The 23,040-nt window shown below is 52.7% G+C and overlaps 10 protein-coding genes across 10 annotated transcripts; 5 read left to right on the forward strand and 5 right to left on the reverse strand.

Moving 5' to 3' along the window:
• SEPMUDRAFT_64734 (HIT-like protein) lies at positions 1–755 on the forward strand. The gene is made up of 2 exons (XM_016909691.1): positions 1–69; positions 126–755. The coding sequence occupies exons 1-2, from the start codon at positions 22–24 to the stop codon at positions 606–608; spliced, it is 531 nt and encodes a 176-aa protein (XP_016761745.1). The 5' UTR covers positions 1–21; the 3' UTR covers positions 609–755.
• A 745-nt stretch (positions 756–1,500) lies between these two features.
• Positions 1,501–2,422, reverse strand: SEPMUDRAFT_84652 (EF-hand). The gene is made up of 2 exons (XM_016910362.1): positions 2,154–2,422; positions 1,501–2,094 (listed from the first exon to the last, which is right to left on the reverse strand). The coding sequence occupies exons 1-2, from the start codon at positions 2,320–2,322 to the stop codon at positions 1,832–1,834; spliced, it is 432 nt and encodes a 143-aa protein (XP_016761746.1). The 5' UTR covers positions 2,323–2,422; the 3' UTR covers positions 1,501–1,831.
• A 299-nt stretch (positions 2,423–2,721) lies between these two features.
• On the reverse strand, positions 2,722–4,164 carry SEPMUDRAFT_163294 (alcohol dehydrogenase). Its single transcript, XM_016908047.1, has 2 exons — positions 3,730–4,164; positions 2,722–3,675 (listed from the first exon to the last, which is right to left on the reverse strand). The coding sequence occupies exons 1-2, from the start codon at positions 3,904–3,906 to the stop codon at positions 2,791–2,793; spliced, it is 1,062 nt and encodes a 353-aa protein (XP_016761747.1). The 5' UTR covers positions 3,907–4,164; the 3' UTR covers positions 2,722–2,790.
• A 240-nt stretch (positions 4,165–4,404) lies between these two features.
• On the forward strand, positions 4,405–7,462 carry SEPMUDRAFT_148864 (RNA polymerase I-specific transcription initiation factor RRN3; the record flags this gene model as incomplete). The annotated part of the gene is made up of 1 exon (XM_016905190.1): positions 4,405–7,462. A coding segment is annotated over one exon (2,095 nt), but the record flags the coding sequence as incomplete, so codon positions are not given.
• Positions 4,405–7,806, reverse strand: SEPMUDRAFT_132889 (uncharacterized protein; the record flags this gene model as incomplete). The annotated part of the gene is made up of 3 exons (XM_016902523.1): positions 4,405–7,445; positions 7,495–7,580; positions 7,741–7,806. 3 exons carry the CDS (start codon positions 7,804–7,806, stop codon positions 6,881–6,883), a joined length of 717 nt encoding a protein of 238 aa, XP_016761749.1. The 3' UTR covers positions 4,405–6,880.
• Positions 7,807–8,195: 389 nt separating this feature from the next.
• Positions 8,196–10,004, forward strand: SEPMUDRAFT_132890 (uncharacterized protein; the record flags this gene model as incomplete). The annotated part of the gene is made up of 3 exons (XM_016902524.1): positions 8,196–8,787; positions 8,998–9,136; positions 9,888–10,004. The coding sequence occupies exons 1-3, from the start codon at positions 8,462–8,464 to the stop codon at positions 10,002–10,004; spliced, it is 582 nt and encodes a 193-aa protein (XP_016761750.1). The 5' UTR covers positions 8,196–8,461.
• A 369-nt stretch (positions 10,005–10,373) lies between these two features.
• On the forward strand, positions 10,374–13,884 carry SEPMUDRAFT_148865 (kinase-like protein). The gene has a single exon (XM_016905191.1). The coding sequence runs from the start codon at positions 10,672–10,674 to the stop codon at positions 13,579–13,581; it is 2,910 nt and encodes a 969-aa protein (XP_016761751.1). The 5' UTR covers positions 10,374–10,671; the 3' UTR covers positions 13,582–13,884.
• A 291-nt stretch (positions 13,885–14,175) lies between these two features.
• Positions 14,176–18,095, reverse strand: SEPMUDRAFT_148866 (Fungal_trans-domain-containing protein). Its single transcript, XM_016905192.1, has 8 exons — positions 17,724–18,095; positions 17,604–17,628; positions 17,533–17,550; positions 17,362–17,480; positions 16,392–17,279; positions 15,902–16,330; positions 15,658–15,849; positions 14,176–15,601 (listed from the first exon to the last, which is right to left on the reverse strand). The coding sequence occupies exons 1-8, from the start codon at positions 17,867–17,869 to the stop codon at positions 14,557–14,559; spliced, it is 2,862 nt and encodes a 953-aa protein (XP_016761752.1). The 5' UTR covers positions 17,870–18,095; the 3' UTR covers positions 14,176–14,556.
• Positions 18,096–19,160: 1,065 nt separating this feature from the next.
• Positions 19,161–19,685, reverse strand: SEPMUDRAFT_148868 (uncharacterized protein). Its single transcript, XM_016905193.1, has one exon. It carries the CDS (start codon positions 19,402–19,404, stop codon positions 19,171–19,173), a length of 234 nt encoding a protein of 77 aa, XP_016761753.1. The 5' UTR covers positions 19,405–19,685; the 3' UTR covers positions 19,161–19,170.
• A 331-nt stretch (positions 19,686–20,016) lies between these two features.
• On the forward strand, positions 20,017–22,017 carry SEPMUDRAFT_64753 (acetyl-CoA synthetase-like protein; the record flags this gene model as incomplete). Its single annotated transcript, XM_016909692.1, has 4 exons — positions 20,017–20,126; positions 20,186–20,491; positions 20,560–20,870; positions 20,938–22,017. Exons 1-4 carry the CDS (start codon positions 20,093–20,095, stop codon positions 22,015–22,017), a joined length of 1,731 nt encoding a protein of 576 aa, XP_016761754.1. The 5' UTR covers positions 20,017–20,092.
• Between the last annotated feature and the right edge of the window lie 1,023 nt (positions 22,018–23,040).

Genomic DNA, 23,040 nt, shown 5'->3' on the forward strand with positions numbered 1-23,040 from the left:
GACGACGACAACGCCTCCAGCATGGCAAAGCAGGTCATCAAGTTCGCTTCCTTCAACGTCACCTCTCAAGTACATTGACCATACCCTGAGGTAGTAAGAATTGATACAGGCTAAGTAAAGAAAAGGTCTTCCATACCACTCCCCTATCCTTCGCCATTGTCAACCTCAAGCCACTGCTGCCTGGTCACATCCTCGTCTCGCCTCTCCGAATCAAGCCTCACCTATCAGACTTAACCCAGGAAGAAATCAGCGACCTCTTCAACACAGTCACACGCATCCAGAAGACGTTGAAACGAGTTTACAAGGCCGAAGCTTTCAACATAGCTGTGCAAGACGGTGCTGCGGCGGGCCAGAGCGTTCCACATGTGCACTGTCATGTTATCCCGAGAGTGAAGGGCGACCCGGGCGAGGGTGATAAGGTGCATGAGTGGCTGGAGGGAGAGGAGGGTAATGTGGGAGGGCACCAGAAAGAAGCGGAGACGAGACGGGCGGCAGAGTGGGCAAAGGATGACGAACGGAAGCCGCGAACGAAGGAGGAGATGGACGAAGAAGCCAGATGGCTCAAAGCAGAGATCGCGAAGGACGAGACATCCTCTCCAGCATTATAACCAAGGGCCCAAGCTACTAGAAGGCAATCTGCCTGGACTCCAAGCGAGGCAACCGCATAAGCTTCTATTCCTTACCATGAGTGGTTGAATCCTAGTGGTCCAAACGATTGTGCCGAGTGAATATACAGCAAATGCGCTGGCACATGCATCGGAAGTCGACGCATTCGAGACAGACACCGGATACCGGAGCTTTGAGCGTGAGTCGGGCAAAATCAGCGACATTCCATGTCATGCCAGAAAATGGGTAGACACTAAGGTAATAGCTACCACATAGCAGCTAGAGGTGGTCCGCATGCTCCATAAGCCTACCACTTTGTATTCGCTGAACTCGAACACAAAGGTCGCCACACTGTTTACGCTCACCTCACTGCATCTTCACCCTTGATGTTGGTCCAAGCTCGTACCTATGGAGTCCATTTTTGCCGCAAGTGGGCTGCTTGGGCCGTCTAACATAGGTAGCCGCCCTTCTGGCTACCCGTTCAGACCACTCTCAGTCTTGACGGCAATAGAAATTCTTTCCCTAGTTGACTTTAACTCTGAAGGATGAATCCGGTGTCGCTGGATGATGAAACCTGCGCGCAACTTAGTCAAATTAGTATGCGTTTTCCATAAGACCAAAGCTGCTAAAGAGGAATTCCAAGGCGGAGGGAGCATGACGACTCCTCTTCTAAGAGCTCTTTTGGACTGGAAGAGGGAGCAGCAGAATAGACAGGATCTACCGTTTGAGGAGGCCATTACTCAAGGTAACATTAAGGTACTGATACTGGTGGTGCCAGAGAAGATGGTTTCGTTGATGGCCCGCGAAGTTCATGTAAATGAGAGCGAAAACGCAAGACTGCTTATTCGGTGAACACTCTCCTCTTGGATGATTGTTCAGTGGCGTGATCCCTGTCAAGGCAGCATAGGTAGAATAGATTGAAAGCCGAGAAGAGTTCTCTTGGTGTACTTTAGACATGTATCGAAGGGCTTTGCACAAATTGCTACCAGAGCACAGAGCAGTCCTCTCATGTGCGCATCTTTACATGTCGGAACCCATTATCCTCGCGCGTCAGAATGCCCCGGTTGCCCAAACCCCATTATTCCACTTAAACGCCTTTCAGCCTCGCTCGTAATGCATCGCAGTCGATCTGTGTCTTCCTCTGCCGAGCCAAGTCACAAGATGGACGTCTCTCGTGTCGTCTCCCAACCCTCCACTTTCACGTTTCTGGCTCTGCTTTGCCCCCTCAATTCTGCAATATCATCTTCACCATATCAACGTAGTTCAACTCCCCACTACTCGTATCCACGGCCTTCAATAGTTCATCCACTTCGTCATCACTCATCTTCTCTCCGAGGTTTGTGAGGATGTATCGGAACTGTCCAACACCAATGAAGCCCGTCAAGTCCTTGTCGAAGACCTGGAAACCTCTGCAATACTCTTCGGGCTCGCCAGGATCGCGGAAGCCGCCGGGGCGGTTGAGGACGCGTGTGAAGGAGTCGAAGTCGACTGAGAAAAGGAGAGAAGTCAGCGGTGCGCGCGGTTGGGACTGCAGGGAAGAGGCTTACAGTCTCCACCGACTTGATGCTCGAGGTCCTTGATCTCGGCCAATGTTGGGTTCTGACCACAGGCGCGGAGGAGATCGCCCAAAGAGTCGATCTGAACACGTCCAGTGCCGCGCTTGTCGAAGAGGGAGAAGGCCTCCTTGAAGTTGGTAGATTGCGCCTGTTCAGACATGGTTGTGTTAGTTGCGTGCGCTGTTTGTGTTTTTCGGGATGGATGTCGCTGTGTGGAGAGATGTAATCATCTGGTGAGAGTTGTTGTTGTTGTCCTTGTTATTATTGTTGTCGTCCTAGTCGTCGTCGCCGCTTCCTTCTCTAACCGCCCCTCTTTCCGCTCGCACGCTCGCTTTTGCTGTCTGTCCAACCAGAATGCGCCAAGCTCATATGGTTCGGGAAAGTCAAGTAGGCAGGTAGGTACGTACCATTGTATCAATGAATCTGCGGTCTTGCTTTTGGTACTGATGTTGTCTGCGTTCAATGTCGTGTCGAAGCAATGCAGTGTGTTGACGAGTTGCGATGCAAGGGACAAATACGATGCACCAGCGAGTCGTATCGCGGTCAGTAGTACGAAACCCCCGTTTGGTTGCCATGGTAGCCAACGTTCTTCTTGGCATCTGCTAGCCTACATACATACATCAGGTGTCTAGCCCATTCTGATCACGACCTTTGAGAAATGCTTCTGGTTGTCCAGCCAGTCATATGCTCTTCTCACATCCTGCAGAGCCCACGTCCGAAAGTCCAATACAGGATGTAAATTGCGCTCTTCCACGAACTTCACCATATCCTGGAACTGCTTTCGCGAGCCCAGTAAGATGCCTCGAACAGTGCAAGCGTATCGCAGTGCCGACAGCATCGCAACTGGCTGTTGGCCTCCTCCCAGTAGTCCCGTCAGGACCACAATACCATCAGTTCGGACAGCTTCCAGCGATTCTGGCAATGTGCTGTCTCCTCCCACATCGACAATCACATCGAAGCCGCGTTCATCTGGCGTGAAGCTTCTAGCTATTGCACTCCATTGCCGATGTTCGCGATAATTGACAACATGCGTCGCGCCCAGACTCTCTAGCAGTCTCGCCTTTTCGGCATTTGAAGTCGTAGCGACAACGTTGGCTCCGACTGCGACAGCAAACTGTAGCGCGGCGATACTGACTCCCCCAGTACCTTGAGTGAGAACCCAGGAACCAGCATGCACCTCTCGACCCTTGAGCCCAAATATCGCGTTCCAAGCTGTCAGCCCACTGCAAGTTAGGCTCGAAGCTTCTGCGAAGTTGAGATTCCGAGGTGCCAAAAGCAGAGCAGACTCATGGAAGTTTCCACATTCACGTAGAGTCCCATTGACGAATTGGCCGAGACCAGCTGAGATGTCCTTCATCGTTGGGGCCAAATCATCTGGAAGGAAGGGACTCAAATGTGTCACGACTCTGTCCCCAGGCTTAAACTTGGTGATGCTGATGCCGACAGCCTCCACAATGCCTGCACCGTCTGAGCCTGGAACGACACCTGTACTGATATTTCCTGGCACACCACCCTATGTTTCGTTAGAGTCTGCTTCGTCTATAATCTTCTCTTCAGGGGAACCAACCTTGGCGATGACCAAATCCCGATAGTTCAAGCTCGCTGCATACAACTTCACTCTGACTTCATCTGGCGCCAATGAGTCTAGCGTAGTGTTCGGGATCAGTACCAGAGACTGGATTCCTTTGGTCTCGGGAAGCGTCCATTGCGACACTGCCCTCTGTTCTTTGTCATGCCCAGTCATGCTCGTCGATTAGTTCTCAATGAACAGATCAGCTTAGAGGTAGCGCGAAGGGTTTGGATGTTTTCTCCATATTGCGAATTGCGATCAAGGAGGCCGCGCATGTCGTGGTCTGACATCATGTTTGTCCAATGAGTGGATACATGTATATGGTGTGTTGGCCGCGCCGAAGGTCCGCCGTAAGTACTGGAGGAGACCATCCATACAATAGAAATGGGAATTGCCTGCCCACATTACAGAATCCCGCTGTCAAGTTCCAAGGCCAACCAGTGTCTGCAGCCCTCCATACACCCAATATGTATGTAAGCCTTGTAAGGTTTGCAAAGTCGCCAAGAATACACTAAAATTTTAAAGTTCTCTTCGCTTGAGGGCACTGAGATCCACCTCACACGACACCGCTGCAGCAAATCTTTTTGCCTTCACCTCCACTACCTGCTCCACCACCGCGCATCGCCATTTCTATCCCTAGAATACTCCCAATGGTCACCGGAGACTCTTCAACATGGTCTCCCTTGCGGCTCCCGTTGGCGGCACGATGCTGCCGCCTCCAACACCACTTCCGAAGCGTCCCACGATGGGCTTGAAGCGCGATTCTTCCCATCTAGACACCGACGATGAGGCTGCCCTCTCACACACAACCAAACGGCTGAAGGTCGAGTTTAGTGACGATGTAGAGATAAGGATCATCGGCGACGACACGGACAAGAGCTTCGCATGGGTCAAGGAAAAGGTGCGAGCAGCTCTTCACAGTCATCTCGCACCTGGTGAGGCACACGATGATGCGGAGTACGCCAAGCTGCTGCAAGTTCTCGGTGAGGACGCTTACTCGAGTGATGCGCCAACCACGAACCTGCTCAAGAAGTACATACTGGCCATGGGCTCTCATATTAGCGTTCTGGGCCAGTGCAGCAAGCTGGTCCTGGCTGTGCTCGACCTCTCATGGCTTGGACGGGACGCGGAGTTTGCGCGGATCTACGAGGAGTTTCTACGTGTACTGGCCAACACTCACGGCAAATTCACAATGCCCATGATGGAGAGACTGGTCTCAAATTTCGAGAGGCTCCCAGCATCAATGGGTAGACTTCCGGGCGAAGACCTAATCGATCGGACGACCATGTTTGAGAGACTGCACGAAGTCATCGGAACCATAATCTTACGTGTGCCCTCGACAAGCAGTGCTCTGCTTCGCATGCTCAAGAATCAGTTTCCCAACGACATGTCAAGTGCCAAAGGATACCTACAGTATCAGCGGCACATGCTTCGATTGGCCAAAGAAATTCCCGAGATCAAAGGCGAGATCATGTCGTTGATCATGCAGCGCTTGGTTGATATTGACGTACAGATACAACAAGATATTGAGGACCTGGAAGACGACGCGGAAGAGCGATTGCTACAGCGCGACCATAGGACCCCAGGAGGTGCAGCAGATGATGACGACGACAGCGACGATGACTCGGTGTCCGAGTCAGAGATGACCACAACAAATGAGGAGATGAGATTGAAAGAGCTTCGACTGAAGGTCGCCAAGATGGACGGAACTCAAGACTTGCTGTTTGAGCATTATCAACCAGCCTTCACACCCAAGTCGTCGCCGCGAACAAACGACGCCTATCAGGAATTGCTATCTCACTTTAACAACTTTATCATGCCGCATCGCTCGAGGCATGCACAGTTCTTGCTGTTCCACTTTGCGCAGTACTCATCTGCATACTCCGAAGACTTCATCAATCGATTTATCAAAAGGACAACTGATCGAGACGTGGCAGCGCCTCTCCGTTTGCAAGCATGCGCATATGTCGCAAGCTTTACAGCCCGAGCGTCGCATTTGCCGATGCATCTCGTGCAAAGGGTCTTCGCCGAACTTGGTCGGGTCATGGACGACTTGCGATATATGTACGAGCCAAACTGTCACGGTCCAGATCGAAAGATGTACGGCATGTACTACGCGATTGCGCAGGCGCTGCTCTACATTTTCTGCTTTCGATGGCGCGATCTGGTTGACCCCACTAAGCTTGGTGACATGACGGAGGAAGATATAATTGCGGAGCAGCGTGACCTGCCGTGGATAGCAGGGGTCAAGGAAACCTTGAATCGCAACATCATGTCAGCTCTCAATCCGTTGAAGGTCTGCTCGCCAGCAATTGTTGGTGAGTTTGCAAAGATTGCGTGGCACCTGCGATTCCTTTACGTTTTCTCTTTGATTGAGAGAAATAAGCGTGTACGACTTGGGCAAGCTCCTCAGTTGTACAGTCTCACAGGAGGAGTGGATCTTGGCCGAAGAGAGACCGCGTGGGATCGCAAGACTGGCGATTCGCACCACCAGCTGGAAGCTTACTTCCCATTCGATCCATATCACTTGCCACAGAGTAAGCGATGGATTGAGGGATTGTTCAACGAATGGCGGCTTCCCCAAGGCTTGGAAAATGACGAGGAGGAGGAGGAGGAGGAAGAGGAGGAGGAAGATGAAGATGGTAGTGATGATGAAGGGGAGGCGAAGGATGCACAAGCGTATGAAAGCGACGATGATTCGATACCAGAGGACAACTTTGCGGCTCCACCACTCTCTTCGCCGGGAGTCACACTCATAAGTGGATGAAGACATGGATCACAGAACAAAAAGTGTAGCGTTCGAGCGATGGAGTTGGGGATTCAACTTGCACAGCGTGGAATTCAGGGATGACGGGACGCTTTTACGACAACAGCAGCAGCGTCTTGACTTGAGCATCAGCGCAGGATTGTTCAATTTGATATGGTTGAGATTTGAACGAATAATATAAGTTTAAGCACTTCACTAAATGACATCCCAGATTACCTGTACACAACTGGAATACGCCCTTCTCCAATGTCAATTCCAGATGCCGTCATTTTATTGCCACATCGTACTGTAATTCCCTTCAATGCCTTCCTCTGTCGAAGGTTACCCTCTCATATGCTACTTCCCTTCACCCCATCGTGCTTCCTCGGGCACTACGAGCTCCTACAAGCCCAGCGGATTTCCAGGACCAGCCCTCTTATTCACCGCAGGCTTCTTCTTCGGCGCAGGCAAGCTCTTCGTGGCACTGCCCGTCCCCGCCAAACCTAGAGGATTTCCCGCTGTGGCCACACGCGGACCTCCCACGCCCACTTGATCTTTGATATTGTTACCATATCCTGCCACTCCCTGACCCCATCCGCGTGTCGTGTTCGAGATACTTGTACTGATGCCTTCTCCTACTTTGTTCACTCCCGTGCCGATGGAATTGACGTAGCCTCCGACGTAGTTGCCATAGCTCTGCACGTAGCTTTGGACGGTACGGTTGATCCAGTTGTTGGCTTTTGCGGGTTGTGCAGGTGGACGAGCAGCAGCAGAAGGGTTCTTGGTTGGAGTCGGTTTCAGGCCGCCGGGTCGTGGTTTTCCTGGTGCTGATGCTGCTCGGGCTGGTGTTCGTGAAGGTGCAGGGACTTTGGTTGCAGGATTCTTGTAGACGGGAGGCTTGGTTTGGGATGCTGGTGCTGCTTTCGCTCGGGGGTTTGACATTGCTGTGAAGTTGCCTGTAGATGTTCTGAGAGGAGAGTCAGTTCTACTTACCGGATATGAGAGATCTCTCCTACTGTAGCGGACTCGCCACATTCTTACGGTACTGTGACCGTGTTTGTGGCACATCGCGTCCATGAATTCCTGTTTCGAGAAGGCAGAGCTACGTCAAAAAGTGCAAGGATACATTCCGATCATGTGACATGTGCATGTGGGGTACCCATGGTTACATAAGCCGCGACCTCATCTGCGTACATGCCCGTACATCAGGCTTTTACGCAATCTATTTTGCTGAGGTACATTAATTGCACCTCCTGCTTCACCTTCATACAGCATCGGAACAAGCTTTGGAGGATGACCTCGTCTTCACGAGCTTCGAGGTTCGCCATGTCCCGCTGAGCACTTTCGAACCGATCTTGTCACCACTCCCGCCCCTCAAGTACGAGCCTAACCACCGTACTGTATCTCCGCACAACTCGGGCGAATCGACCAAGAGACTACTATGGACGTGAGGTAGCATATTGACCAAGAGATCTGTCTTGATAGCGCGGGCGTGCAGTTGTGTATTAGCATACCTGCGCAGAGATGACTGCGGCTGCATGGCTCCCCTGACCCATGTACTGTATCGACATCGCTGTACTGTGACTCTGAGAATAGAGTGAGAGGCTGAGAGACTCAGAGACAGAGACAGCGGGACTGAAATACTGACTCACATGGGCTAGTTGTTAGGAACTTGGGTCCGACGGCATCAGGCCTAGGGTTCGCGACTTCGCCCTCGCTCCCTCGTCGCCGCCATGCACGCAGTTTTTGTTTTCTTTTTTTTTTTTGGAGGAGTTCCTTTTCTTTCTTGTATGGTAAAAGGAGACTAGTCTTCTCGCACGGGCGATTGACCAAAATGTGGGCTAGGTCTCAACCAGATTGCCAGTTGCCGAAACTTCGTTCCAGAAAGGAGAGATCTATACTGAGCGGTTTTTGCACGAAGTGATCTCGTCTCGCGGTGAAGAGCCGTCTTCCTTGTTCACGCAAGCAATCGTTCTCTCGACCATGCTTGGGCAATGCTTCTTGCTGCAGTGTCAAGCCATCGCCACTCGCTGTGAACATGGAGGAGGAGGAGCAGTAAAAGGAGGCCTGCTTCAGGATACTTGGAAGGATACTTGGAAACCTTTCTACCAGTTAATTCAAGGCATTCTCTGTCAGCTGATTCCGAAACTCTTGAGTAACATCGAGCTCGATACCGCCGGTGAAGGGGGCGGAGTGGGCTTGTTCGAAGATATGACCGCTTTGGTGGTAGCATTGTCTCTGTGTGTCGGAACGAGCACAAGCAGTCCAGCACCTCTGAGCAACACCGCCGCTCTACCTGTCATCAGTCGGTACGAGCGTAAAGCTCTCTCTGGTCTCGCCACGGCTTTGTCACTTTTGGAAGTACAATCAACTCAAGTATGTTATCGTACACAGGACTCTCTCTCTCTATCTCTTACCTTACAAAGCCCACGACTGACGGGAGGACTATATTCATTCCAGACCACCCACCTCCACCCTCTCATAACAGTACCATTATTCCTCTGCCTGACGATCGCCAGGGAGAGACGAGGCATTGACGCGTTGTATGAGAGTGTCGGCAATCGAGCCAAAGCGGTCTTGCAAACTTTTGCACAGTCCAAACTGGTCGCATTGCATCTGTACAATCAGACTGTTACAGAGGAGATGTCGCATCGGGGAGTAGGGTGGTGGAAGTCAGTGGGCGGCGGCGGCGGCGCTCTGTCTTCTCCGTCTTCGTGGTCTTCTTTTTCAACTCCTTCTTAGCAGCTTTGGCAGATTTTTCTTCTTCCAATGAAAGAAAACAAATTTGGCGCGATGAAACCCAATATATTCAACTGGAAGTATATGTACAACGTTGTAATTAAAGAAAGAAGGAGAGAGAAGTCATGCAAGCTCGGCGCGCACGGGCCGCAGGCGCTGGCTACGTCCCGGCGCTGCTATTTCCGGACGCGGAAGTCGCGTCAGGCGGATCACATGATAAGGTATGTTCTCTTCCGACTTCACACAACTCAGGTATATACCGCTACTTCATCCACTCTTCACGACAGGGGCGCCCGAGAAATCTTCATGTATTCTATTCTATGGCGTCTGGAGCGTACAATCACCCTTTCTTGAGAGCGCTGCATGCGGTTCTCCAATAATTCTTTATTCACATGAAAACACGCCAACGAGCCATGCATCTCCTTAGTCTGTGACCACATCTGGAATGTGAGCTGTGCTGTGTAGCAGCTTCACGCGATAGGACACCCAGCGCATTTACACCGCTGGGCTTGTGTACAGGTGAGTTTTACAACATGTCACATGCTCCATATCTGTCTCGAAGTGGCAACTCTCCGCCCGTTGCTCAACAGTTCGACACCGAGAGCAACGGCAGAGGAGGCCATGAAGGCGGTGATTGGCTCGCGAGAGAGCGCTAACGCGTCTTCAATAGCAAAGAGGCCACGAGCAGCGAGCGTACGAGAAAGTAAGTCCGAATTCCATCTATTACCTTGGCGGTGGCGGCGGCAGCGGCAGCGGCAATGGAAATGGAAATGGCAATCTGTATTGATGACGGACGTATCTGTTGTTGTACATAGCGATCATCAAACCTATAGCGATGGCATTACAGGCGGTGGATGGGTAGACCCCGGTGGCATCGAGGAAGCGCAGACTCTATAAATTGATCGTATTGCTTGCTCCTCGGACGCTCCTCGGCAGGTACAATGACCAAGGCAACGAGAATGTGGACTGGGGAGCACAAAGCGTGACGATTTTGCTGCAGCGAGAGGCCATTCAACTCAAATCGTCCGTCTGCAGACTACCAGGCCACGCTGACACTTCCTAGCCCTCGGGCACAGTATCGACTAGGCGGCGAGAGAGGCGGCGCAAAAGGCTCTCAAGCCTGCACCAGAGACGAAGGAGACGAAATAGAAGAGAGCAAAGGAGGTCACAGACTTCTTCCGCACCATCGAAGACGCGAATCGAGCTGCTGCTACCAGCAGAGGTGAGCCTTCGCCCTTCGCGACGCCCGTTCGGAGAAGCTCCGAGCCTCCGTTCAGGATCGTGCATATTGCTCCGACCGAAGGGACAGGCTTGCTGTTCCAATCATAAGACTCGGGACCTTTCCTCGCCGGGACCAGCCGGTGCCGCACACGGGAGGCCGACGTTGAAGTGACTCCGGCTCAGAACAGCTGAAGACGCCGAATCTCACCCTCTCGCTCACCCTCTCACGCGCAATGGACGACTCACGCCTCAACCCGGTGGGCCGTAGCATTGCCGACCAGCGAGACCGCGACAGACGCATCAAGGACGCGCAGGACCTCGCGCAAACTATCGCGCGCAATGCCGAGCGAACAGGCGCAGCTCTCCCGCCGTACGAGTTCTTAGAACTGATCGGTAAAGGCGCTTTTGGCAAGGTCTACAAGTGTCTGGACAGACAAACCAAAAATCTCGTCGCAGTGAAGATCATCGATATTGACGAGCAGGACTGGTCGGAGGACTTCTCGCTAGGAGACGCGCGCGACGCGACCATCAACGACTTCAAGAAGGAGGTCAGCATCCTACGGCAGTTGAAGGACAACAACGCCAAGAACATCAACCTCATCCACGATGCCTTTGACTGGCACTCACAACTGTGGATTGTGGCGGACTACTGCACTGGTGGCAGTGTGAGAACCCTCATGCGTCCGTTTGAGAAGAATGGCAGGCCGATCGGACTTCCAGAGCAGTACATCGTTCCTATTGCACGAGAGCTGGCCATTGCGATGAAGTCAATGCATGATTTGAACACTTTGCATCGCGACATCAAGTGCGCCAACGTGTACATCACCGAGGACGGAGACATTCAACTTGGGGACTTTGGCATCGTGGGTGTCATTGACCACGACCACGAGAAGCGTAAGACCGTCGTTGGCACACCGCATTGGATGCCTCGTGAGATCGTTGAGCGCCTGGGGGACAAAGAGACCAAAGAAGGGTACGGATACGAGGTTGACGTCTGGTCCTTTGGTTGCACTGTGTACGAGATGGCCACGGGCTCACCACCTTATGCTACCAAGGGCATCCAATTCCTCACTGAGCTGCTGGAAGAGTCGCCACCGCGCCTGGAGGGCAATGAATACTCCGCGGAACTACGCGACTTTGTGGCGTTCTGCCTCAACCCAGACAAGAAGGCACGACCAAGCGCAAGCGCAATTCTCAACCACCCATACATCAAGGATACCAGCCGAATCTACCCAACGCGCACACTGGTTCGGTTGATAGAGAGATTCAAGATCTGGGAGCATGGTGGAGGCTCGCGTCTCTCACTGTGGCAGGCGTCTCCTGCAGACTCACGCAATCTCCGCTTGGGTGATGATGATGAGGTCGAGAATGACGAAGAAGAGCAAGATGATTGGAACTTTAGTACATCCGAGGACTTTGATCAAGAACTGGGGCGTCGTCTTAGCCAGTTGCCGCCTGGTGCTGTTCTCGAAGGCTGGAACTTCGACTCTCCCGCAACTTCGAGCTTACCTCCATTGCAACCGCAACCGTTGCAGACCAAAGCTCTCACGGTAGCGGAGCGCATCAAGCAAGAACACAGCGAAAAGTCCGCAAGTCGTGGTGAGAAGTCGCTGAACAAAGTCTTCGACCCAAACGATCCCACAGGCTACCAGCTCGCCACCCCAATCGAACCGCCGCAACCACCAGAACCGGAGGCGCCATCCGATCTTCCATTGCGTGCTTACGAGTCAAGCTCGACGAGCAGAGAGAGCGTGGTCGTGATGTTGGATCTTGACGACGCGATCACACCAGCGACGTCCTCGCTAGCCATGCGTATGGCTGCTATCAATGAGGACACCATCAGACCAACAGGTCGGCATGCGCACGATGATGACGACGACGACGACGACGACGGATACCAATACGGGCGGCTAAGTGTAAGCGACAAGCGCGACACAAGAGCTTGGACTTTTGATAGCGCCCAGCCACGCACACAACGCGACACGAGAGACTGGACATTCGAGACTGCTCTACCTTTGCAGCCTCCTCTGCCAACGTTGTCGCGACAGCCGGAGCGAGAGACAATATCTTGGTCCTTCGAGACTGCAGGGTTGGCCGCTCCAGAATTGCTTGACGACTCATACGACGTTGCATCTGGTGGCAACGATGCTTGCTTAGCACCAACCCGTCCCCAGCTGCAACACACTGCCACTGAGCCAATCAGACACTTCAGAGGCCTCTCTAGTAGCTCAGTTCCCAACAGAGAGTCAGTGACATCGCTGATTGATCTTGACGCCGGTTTGGCAGAGCGAGTACGTGCTGGCAACGAAATCCTACGACCAGGCACAGCGAGCTCCCATATGACGGATGCGACCTCTGGCAATCCATTTGACTTGGAAGACGACCCAGAACAGAAGGAGCTCGACAGAAACAGATTTTCGTACCACAAGCCCTACGCTTCCGAAGGCGGCATGGTCAAGCGGCTGAGTCACAAGACCATGCCCATGCATGCACGCGGCACCAGTTTGTCAAGCACAGAACCTGACCTTGACCCAGGAAGACCAGCAGTTGGTGGATATTCGGCACCACCCTCTGCAATGTCGCAGCCTGACTTGAGCTTTAGTACGCTTGAGCAGGGCTTGGGCCTGGCGACGGTCGAAACAGATAACAACCAATGGCCGAGCTTCTCGGACAACGATAGTTTCACCGATATGCCTCAGTACCTGCCCGCGAGCGCCGATGATACACACATGCCGAGATTGGGTCAAGGCTTCTCGACTGAACACAGATTACACGCTAGTGGCACAAGCGTATCCTCACGTTCTCGCGAGCCAAGCAATGAACCGCCAGGACCTGAAGTCGACTTTCCAAGCTTACAGCCACCTCACCCAGACGTCCTCGCAGAGTCGGCCGATGATCAGATACTCGAAGCCGAGTTGGGACGTATGTTGAGTGATTGTGATTATGCTCTATCAAGTATGTCAAGAGTGTTGCATCAACATGCTAGCATCGAGGCCGACGACGACGAGATTAGCTCAGACTTTGACAGCAGCTTTGAAAGTCGTCACCAGGACACCGAGGATGAAGATATTGATCATCTCACTGCTCGGCGCAAGCCACGCAAGCTGGAGATGCGTTCATCGCCACGGTTGCCCACGGACTGACTTGGCACTTCCGACGAGATATGTGTCATCACGGTGGCGCCGTTCCGATGTACCAGGTAGGTATGACATGATCACAGCAAAGCGGTTCATGGACCAGTGCCCTTCTTCTTCTTCTTTATTCAATGGACTGCCGTAGCTGGACAAGGAGGGATAAATGACCGTGCATGGCATTCTTGTTTGCAACGAACATGGAGTGTGAGCGCCAAGGGATGGCTCGCAGACTACAGTACCGACAGATACCAGGTAGCATTACGAACGACTAAGCAGTCACAGGAAAGAACGTGTAATCCTTTCAAGAATTCCATCAAGCGAGAATGCTCCTTCCTTTTAGAAACACCTTGCTTCCATGCAGCCAACCAGCTTCTTCACATGTTTTTCAAAATCGCCCCCTTTTTTTTTGCTTTCTCCCCCAATCTTATTTCCATCATCATCATTATCATCATCGACATCATCAACATCAACATCAACACCACCCTCCAACCAAACAACCTTCCACACAACCCTCAAAACTAACAAACACTATTGCAGCTGCGGTAGAACGTGAAGAGAAAAAAACATCCCGATGATGCTGTTTGACTTAATTTTGGTAGTCTAGCCTAGTCTATTCATGATGATGACAATCCAATCCCATTGGTATAAGTCCAAAATGAAAATCAAAATGAAAAAATTGTTCGATAGAAATACGCTTCGGAGCGCATGCTTTCTTGCAACAGCGATATCTAGCGCTCTCGCTGGTAGCCTAGCTAATTGTCTGCGGCGACCTGACAGCACATATACCTAGTGTCGCCGTTGCGCTCAGATGCCTGCTGCGTCGACTGGACGACAGTCCATGTGGAGCGAGGTGTAGTCAAAGTAAAACACTCGGTCCATCTCTCGACAGCTGACTTATACGCTCAGAACGCCACTCCATTCTTTGTGAAATCCATAGGAATACTACAGGCAAGTATGATGCCTGCTGAGCTTGGGGGACTGGATTCATCCATATCCAGCAGCACCATTTAGTCCGTTGATATCACTGCCGTTCGGGATCCCGAAGAATTCAAACCAGTCGCCGACATTGAGAGTGGTAGGCACTACAGGCCCACCAGTACTACTTCGATCGCTCCACGCATCGTCCGGGCGCGTCTGATCGCCCATGGTATTGAGCTGCGCCCACGCAGCCGGGTCTTGCTGGTACTGCATTCCTGGAGCAGCATGTCCATCGCCGATTGGCATCTGCTGGCCTTGCTGTATCTGAGGCGTTCCCAATTGATGCTGTGGTGGGAATTGTGAGTTCGAATGAGATTGAGTACGGAGCGCGGGGTCCACCATCTGGCTTGGACTATTACTCGTGATCGGGAAGAGGCCATTCGTCTCGGGTGGGAAGAGTTGTTCGGGCTGGTAGTTCTGCCAGAGATCTTCAGAAATTTTTGGGGAGTTCCGGGTATGCAGAAAAACGTCGGGCGACCCCAACCGTGACCAAGGCAAAGTGTTAAACGAAGGGGTCGTCGGCCTGGTGTTATTTCTTGAAGCGCCCATGAATGTGTCAGTGCCGTGCCGTAACGTGGGACTTGTCGCAGTCATTTGAGGCATCTGAAGCTGTGGTTGCGTGCCTTGGCCAGCAGGAGGTACCTCTCGCGAAGGTGTGATGGCTGGTGACTGAGGACGAGACCTTTCGTACGACATTTGTGGTGCAGGTGGGCCGTTTGTGTAGCCTAGCTCCATCTCGTCGAACTTTCGCTTCTGTGCCTCAACCTCCCCGGCTGGTGTGCTCTTGCTCGCTCTGCTACTTGCGCCGTTGTGTTTGCTCTTGGCATGTCGACGACCTGCGGCCTTCTGTAGCCTGTCCTCGAGAACCTTGTTGCCAAGAATCGACTCAAATAATGTGTGGACCATCTTAGCGACTAGCCAAGTCTTGGAGACATCCTTGAGCGCGTTCATGCAAACAGTCAGGCGCTGCTGTGTAGCCGATACAATTGACTGGTTGGACGATCGCATTTGATAGACATGCATGATCAATGCAGAGAACAGGCTGTAAACACTAATCCGCTGTCAGTACGCTATGCGTGTCACAGTGTCTCACATCACACGACTTACATGAATGCTGGCGCATATCGGAGCTGCTCATGCGACTGCAGCGCTTCGATGATGGAGGTGATCATGGCCGCTGCTTGATATGCAATCGATCGAGATGGATATGCAGTCTCTTCTGGATAGCCATTCATAGGCCGGGCTTCTGGTGCGCCAGCTGGTGGCATGTGAGCCCTGTGCAGGAGACATAACGTTGTACTGCACGGTATCACTCAGCTTAGAACACATAATCACACTAAAGCAGGCTTACTAGTAGTTTGCATGTAATAACGCGGACCAGAAATGATGCCGCTGAGGCTCCCATCTCACCTCCGAGGGACAGTTCTGCAGCCAGTCCGCAAGAGCCATATCGCTATGGGTCAAATCGAGTGCGTTGTTTCGACGCAACTTGGACGCAACAGAGTACTGTTGAGAAAGCACCAGACCCATGATCTCACAGAGTTTGACGTAGTTCAGGAAGAAGTGTACATGAATCGGATCTGGTGGGTATTCTGCTGGTCGATCTGGTTCGTCATCGACGAAGTCATCAGGTGAGACCATCTCCACGTCGGAGTCTTCAATGTTGATGCACACTGGACGCCCTAGAGCGACAGCGACGGATCTGTCGCGAGTGAACAGAGTCCACCAGATTCGCTTCCAGAGGCGCTTGTCGGTCTTGCTCAGCTGTGATTGTTCCACACTATGCGTCGTCAGTACTGTCGTCAGTAGGCAGGAGCTACGATATGCCGACTCGGACGAACCTTCGGTGCATGCCAGAACCCTGGGCGACAATGACGGCCACTCGGCTCCAGTAGAATACATTCTTCGTGACGTCTGCAGCGATATCAGACCGAGCGTGCGTAGATAGATCCAATGGAGCCTTGTTCTTACCCTCAGGACCCTCCCAGTACCACCCCATAAGAATGAGTGCCTGGACAATGGTGACTCTGTCGTCCTCGTAGTTGGCATCGTACAGCGCTTTTGCGCGCTTGTAGAATGTCATTGCCGCAGGAGTCGTCGAGCCATTCGCGTCCATGAGCTGTGGGTTATTGCAAACTCGTGATCCGGCAAGCAAAATAGACTGCAAAAGAAGTAGCGATGGCGGGTTCTTCGAATCTCGATAGCGTCGCATGAATTTACTCCTGTTGATGACCGGCACCACAGGAGCAATCCACGTGAAGAAGGCGTCGACGAGTTCATCGCATAGCTGTCGTGGCGGCAGGAGAAAAGCGCCTCGCTGGTGCAGGATGTCAATTTCGACGTTGTCAAGCTCGTTGATTCTGGCACGTGTGCCGCGCACATTTTCCGGCAGAGGATAATGGACCACGTCTGTCGTCCCATGGCGATCTTGCACGAGCAGAGAGAGGTTGGAAGACTCGCCCAAATACGCCACGCGCCCAGCCTCCTTGATGGGTGCCCGCGCGAACTTGGGCTTCATGAACTGGGCGTAGGTGCCGTTGTTGGTCTGCTGGCTAGTATAGTAGGCTTCCGAACCCTCCACTTCAGGCATGCCAGCATTAGTGTTCACGCCAATCTTGTCGGGTTCCATGTCGCGCGAAAGGACTGCCTCGCCCCGTGTAGGAAATGTCGGAGTCCCACCGCTCTGAACTCCAGGTGAGCGGTCATCTTTGACAGATTCTGCGCGTGCACTGTGTCTAGCCTGGTCAGCACTGGCATCGCCCGCGCCTTATGCATGCGCACTGTATCGCACCACACCACACCGCACCGCACCTTTCATTGTCTTTCTTTCCTGCTGTTTTCTTCCGCTTCGGGGTGGGGATCTTGCATTCGATCGAGAATGCTACGCAGTTCGTACATGGCACACCGAGGCTGGCGGCGTCGCATCGAACCTGTAGATGTGAGTTGGCAAGCATCCACAAGGCTAGTGGAGGTGGTAGATACCTTTCGTGCATGACATGTCTGACGGCTGTTAGCATATAAACCATTGCGGCACTGCTTTGAATTGCACTTACTTCGCAGGCCCGGGATGCACGTTGCCTAGTCAGACATGCGGAGTCAGCGTCCATCAACTTATGCGCGCGCGTGCCCATCTGTGATTCTGTTCCCCGCGCATCACGTCTATTGCAGCTCACCGTCGAAAGGAAGGATGACCGGGAATCTGGTCTTTGGGCGCGCTCGAAGACGTTGGAGGTGCGCCAGAGCTGCTCGACGGCGATTGCTTGATCGGATCGGGAAGTGAGGTCGCGGCGGCAAGAGGACGCTGCTGCTGTTCGGCCATGGCGGGGCTTGGGAGCGGTGGCAGTTCCAGTTCCAGTTCCAGTTCCAGTGGCAGTGCCAGCGCCAGTGCCGGTGACGGTGGTCGTGGTGGTGATCCGGGTCTGGGTCCGCTTCTTACGGGCGCGTTGTTCTGCTGCCCATGGCCTGGTGCTTCAAGCAGCGGCGGCTCTACTAGGCAGAGAGATGGTCGCAACTCGCAAGGGAGGTGAAGGATGGTTTGCGTGTTGCATGTGAGACTGCATGGATCGGATCGAGACTACATGGTACATTACCACCTGTGAACTAACTCACAGGACTTGGAATCTGGATGTACCCCACAAATGCTATACTTCTACTATATGTTAGTCTACAGGGAAGCACTTGATGATCTGGCGCCGCAGCGGGATATGCCGTGCTTGGCTCCATCCCCCCAGTGGGGTGATCGTTCCACATCTTCACATCTTGCGCCTGCTCCGGCCACGACATGTGTTTGTCGGTCGAAGCTCACGATCCCGCAATGCGTCTGCATTGGTTGAATTTGACAGATAGGCAGGCTCGCATCTATTCAAGACCCTACAACATCGACCTCGACCTCGACCTTGACCTCGACCTCGACCTCGACCTCGACCTCGACCTCGAGCGCCAATCGCCCTCTTCATCGAGCCCGCCCTGACGCCAGACGACCCCTACGGAACGCAGGCGATCGTATGGCCCGAACGAGACTGCTCCCGTTATGCGAGCAGTGCTGCGATGCCGTGGGACAAAGGAGAGGGAGATCGGCCTCTGACTGGCTGTCATGTTGAGATCAAGCCCAGCATCGCAAGTCTCGCGCTGCACCTAGCATTTGTAGGAGGCAGCAATCGTCTGACCTTGGGCGAGCGAGGCTACTGTCCTGGTGTGGGCAGTGCCGCACAGCTGCAAGAGAGCGAACGGAGAAGGTAGCCTGCGACTGGCTGTCAAAATCCAGGCGAAGACACCCCCAGCAACGCGGCTGTGACATTCTCAGCTGCCCCGTTTGCATGTGAGTCGGCTCTCCTATGGCACACCCACCTGGCAAGCGCTGGCGTGGAGGTTCCTGCTAGAGACATGGCTTCGCCGGGATGCAAGTCGCACCGGGTTCGAAGGTTGCGGTCGTGCCCCGCTTTATCTTTTCACGTTGCCTGTGGCATTACCACAGGGCTCATACGCTTCGGGGAGCAGCGCAAAACGTAGGCCTGCGAGCGTAGACAGCAGGGAGCAGTTCGAATCTTGAACTGTCGCTGCCTTCGTGATAACGAGGATCAGAGGCTGAAGGCCAACTCCCGGCAAGTATAGCCTAGTTGCTCAATGCCCATAACAGGACTTGGCACGACGATGACGGCGAAAACATACACATTCGGCCTTGCCACATGCTGAGGCTCCTTGATCGTAGCTATTTCGCGCGGAATCTGAGCTTATACAGACGCGATCTGTCCATGCGACATCGAGAACAGGAATCCCATACGCTGAGCGAGCACCCCGCTTAGCATCCTCAAACGCGAGAGAAGCTTTGCATGCCCTTCTGCAGGCCGCTTCCATTTCCAGGCGTCCAAGAGGTTTAGTGAAGTTGAAGACTCACGCAACCGCACTTATATGGAACCAGTCAAACCAACTTGATCTTGCTTGACTGTCGCCTCGGACCGATTGTCTTACGGAAGGCTGCATGTAGTTCTAGCTGACAGGAAAGACGATTTGTTCACTCCTTAATCTCACGATTGGAATGTCTCCAGCATCGAATCTCTCCAGCATCGAGAGGTTGAGGCACATGGCGTTAGCCAGGCTTACTGCAAATTGAGCTGACCACTCTTACTTCTCAGTTCCAGCTGTATGGATACCTACTTTATTCAATGACAATGTATCATCCTACCTTGAGAGGGAATAATGATTGCTCTTGGCAATGATGTTAGTCTGGCAGGGCAAGCATGAGTTCGAGTGTGAGGACATCCTGACTTTTCTTTTCTTTTCTTTGTCAAGGATGTGCTCACTGATTGATTCAGTCACTACTACTGTGCTCCTCGATCGGAATCGGTCATAGGAGGTAGGAGGTACGGCAAATTGTTTTTCAGCGACCTCGGCATGACCCCCACCATTACTCCGCCAAAAGCTCACCAAGCTTGGCAAAGTCAATCAGTATCGATCAATCAGGACCTTCGCAGTTCATTGCACTGCGTGATAACGTGCATATTCAGTGTCATACCACCCAAGATCGCTTCTCGCAGTCGCCGGAATGCTATGGAAGTCTGATCACCCGGATTTGGACAGTATGTACTTAGTTGTACCAAGCACCATTAGACGACCTCGTTGTTAACCTGGAGCACAGTTCCAAGCAATGTCACCACGTGGGAGTGGTTGTTTGAGTCACGAGAGCATTCGCCGTTACATCACCTCACGAACAATCAGCCGCTCGGACGCTACGAAAATGCCGTCACCAAAGGGCAGCTGGACTATGCCGAAGTGAAGGATGTCGTGACCAAGCTCAGCACTGCCCTCGTTCGGAAATATGGCTTCGAGACGGGAGATACCATCTCGATTTTGGCCACTAACACCGTGTGGTATCCTGTGGCTCTGTGGGCAGCGATTCGAGCTGGTGGACGCGTCAATGGAGCATCGCCAGGCTATAACGTTGGTAAGAAAACATACAGGTAATGTCGGGGTGGACGTCTGCTAAGCATTGACTTTTTTTTCTCTGCTCAGGAGAAATGACTTATGCGTTGAAAACGGCAAAGACCAAGTTCTTGTTTACTCTTCCCGGCTCACTGGATGTTGCCGTGCTTGCTGCAAAGCAGGCAGGCATGTCTTCCGATCATGTATTCCTGCTAGAAGGAGAGAGGCAAGGATTCACCAGTGTTCAACAGTTGATTGAGCTAGGCGCAAGCTACTCTCCCACTCGGCATTACAGTATACCTGCCGGCAAGACGAACAAAGAGATATGTGGCTACCTCAACTTCTCCTCGGGAACCACAGGCCTCCCGAAAGCCGTCATGCTATCACACCACAACATCATCGTAAGAAGCAGTTGCCCTCTGGCGCACCAAGCATATACCAGACATTTTCGCTGCTAATTCCTGTCAGGCTCAATGTCATCAACTCCGTCAGCTTCAAGTACTCGACGCGGGCGAACAGCCCAAAATGCTCGGAGTCACTCCTCTCTTCCACATCACTGGCCTCATCCGCTACATCCACTACCCGGTCTTCATGAACGGCATCTCCCTCCTGCTCCCCACATTCTCCATGGAATCCATGCTCCACACCATCATCACCTACCGCATCCGCGAACTCATCCTCGTCCCACCCATCCTCATCCGTCTCGTACGAGACCCCATCGTCTCTCACCATCTCCCGGCCCTCCAACAGACGGTACGCAGATGGAGTTCTGGTTCCGCTCCCACGCCCGCCGAAATCATTCAACTCTTACACGAGAAATTTCCCCAGACGGGCTTTCGTCAGGGCTATGGAGCGACGGAGTCTACGGCGTGTATTTCCTGCCATCCGCCCGAGTGTTATGATTACAAGTACGCGAACACAGCAGGCAAACTCTGCGCAAACACAACAGCAAAAATCATCGATCTCGACGATCGGTCGAGCAAGAAGAAAGAACTGGGGCCGGGCGAAACGGGTGAGATTTGTGCTCGAGGACCACAGATTGCAATGGGATATTTGGATAATGCTGCCGCGACAGCAGAGACATTTGATTCGGACGGGTTCTTCCACACGGGCGATGTGGGATATATTGACCACGAAGGATTCCTCCACATCCAAGACCGCATCAAGGAAATGATCAAAGTGCGCGGTCAACAAGTGGCGCCTGCCGAGCTCGAGGATGCGTTATTGGGACATGCGGCGGTGGAGGATTGTGCAGTGTTGGGGATTGCAGATGATTATTCGGGGGAGAAGCCGAAAGCGTATGTGTTGGTGCGGGCGGGGGTGGAAGCGAGTGAAGGATTGGGGAGGGAGTTGTTGGAGTTTGTGCGGGAGAGGAAGAGTCGGTATAAGTGGTTGAAAGAGGTAGAGTTTACGAGGGTGATTCCCAAGTCACCGACGGGGAAGCTTTTGCGGCGCGTGTTGAAGGCGGGAGATGGGGATGCGAAGAGAGTGAGAGGGATTGTGGTGAGGGATGAGGGCTCGACGTTGTCCAGGACGTCGAAGCTGTAAAAGACACTGCCACTGACACTGAATGGAATGCCTTAGGCAAAAGGGTTCTCTGGGCGTGGCGTCGTGGCTCAGCAGGCTCAGCTTCAGCCTCAGCTCATCCGTCGTGGTGCACGGCAGTCATCTGCCATCCCACAGATCCCATCCCAGCTGCCGACCAATAGAAGCCGAGGTAATAAAAGCCAAACGAGACAGCAAGTGTGACCCCGTCACCCTGCCATGCCTGCCTGCCCTGCCCCCCCTCATCGGCATCGTGTCGTATCGTGTCGGGAAAAATATGCAATGCCGGATCCACTAACCATTCATTCACTCTGCTGCCTCAGGATTTTGATGTATGCTGTAAGGGAGTGGTACGGGTAGAACTACCTAGACTATAACCTAGGTACCCAACTCATGTACCTCCTACTGTAGTAACTGTTACTACACGACAATGCCAATGCGGACCTGATCATCGGGGCAGGATCATCAGGATTTTGGGACTATACTACTAATATAGATGGTCGGTGTATGCGTGACAACGATGGAACTATATATACTATATGTATCTTATTCTTACCTTATCATATATGACATGATTATGTACAATCAACTGAGGTGATGAGACGGATATCGTCGACCCTCCCGTCATGAAACAGGACCTGAGACTTGATGGTGGTAAACAGAAAAAGAGAGAGAGAAATCAGAGAGAGAAAGAGGTAGGTACCTGAGAGAATGCGGGTCTACACTATCCCCGTTTCAGCCGATGACGGGGACTGAATGTACAAGACATCCGATTGGCTCTAGCAAAGGGTCTTATCTCGATGAGCGGTATAAGGAGGGCTCGACAGCATTTTCTCTCTCGTAAAGACAACGTAACAAATTGATACAAGCGCAACGCTTGTGTTCACGAAGGCCAGGATTTGGTCTGAATGAGATATGGGATATACTTTGATTAGGAGGTAAGGTACTGTACCTCAGGTACATACTTACTTGCCCTTGGCTCTTATTTGTAGGAGTAGGAGGGAGTTTCTGTAGTGTGTCACTGTG

Source organism: Sphaerulina musiva (assembly GCF_000320565.1).
Source record: "Sphaerulina musiva SO2202 unplaced genomic scaffold SEPMUscaffold_4, whole genome shotgun sequence".
NCBI classification, from domain to species: domain Eukaryota; kingdom Fungi; phylum Ascomycota; class Dothideomycetes; order Mycosphaerellales; family Mycosphaerellaceae; genus Sphaerulina; species Sphaerulina musiva.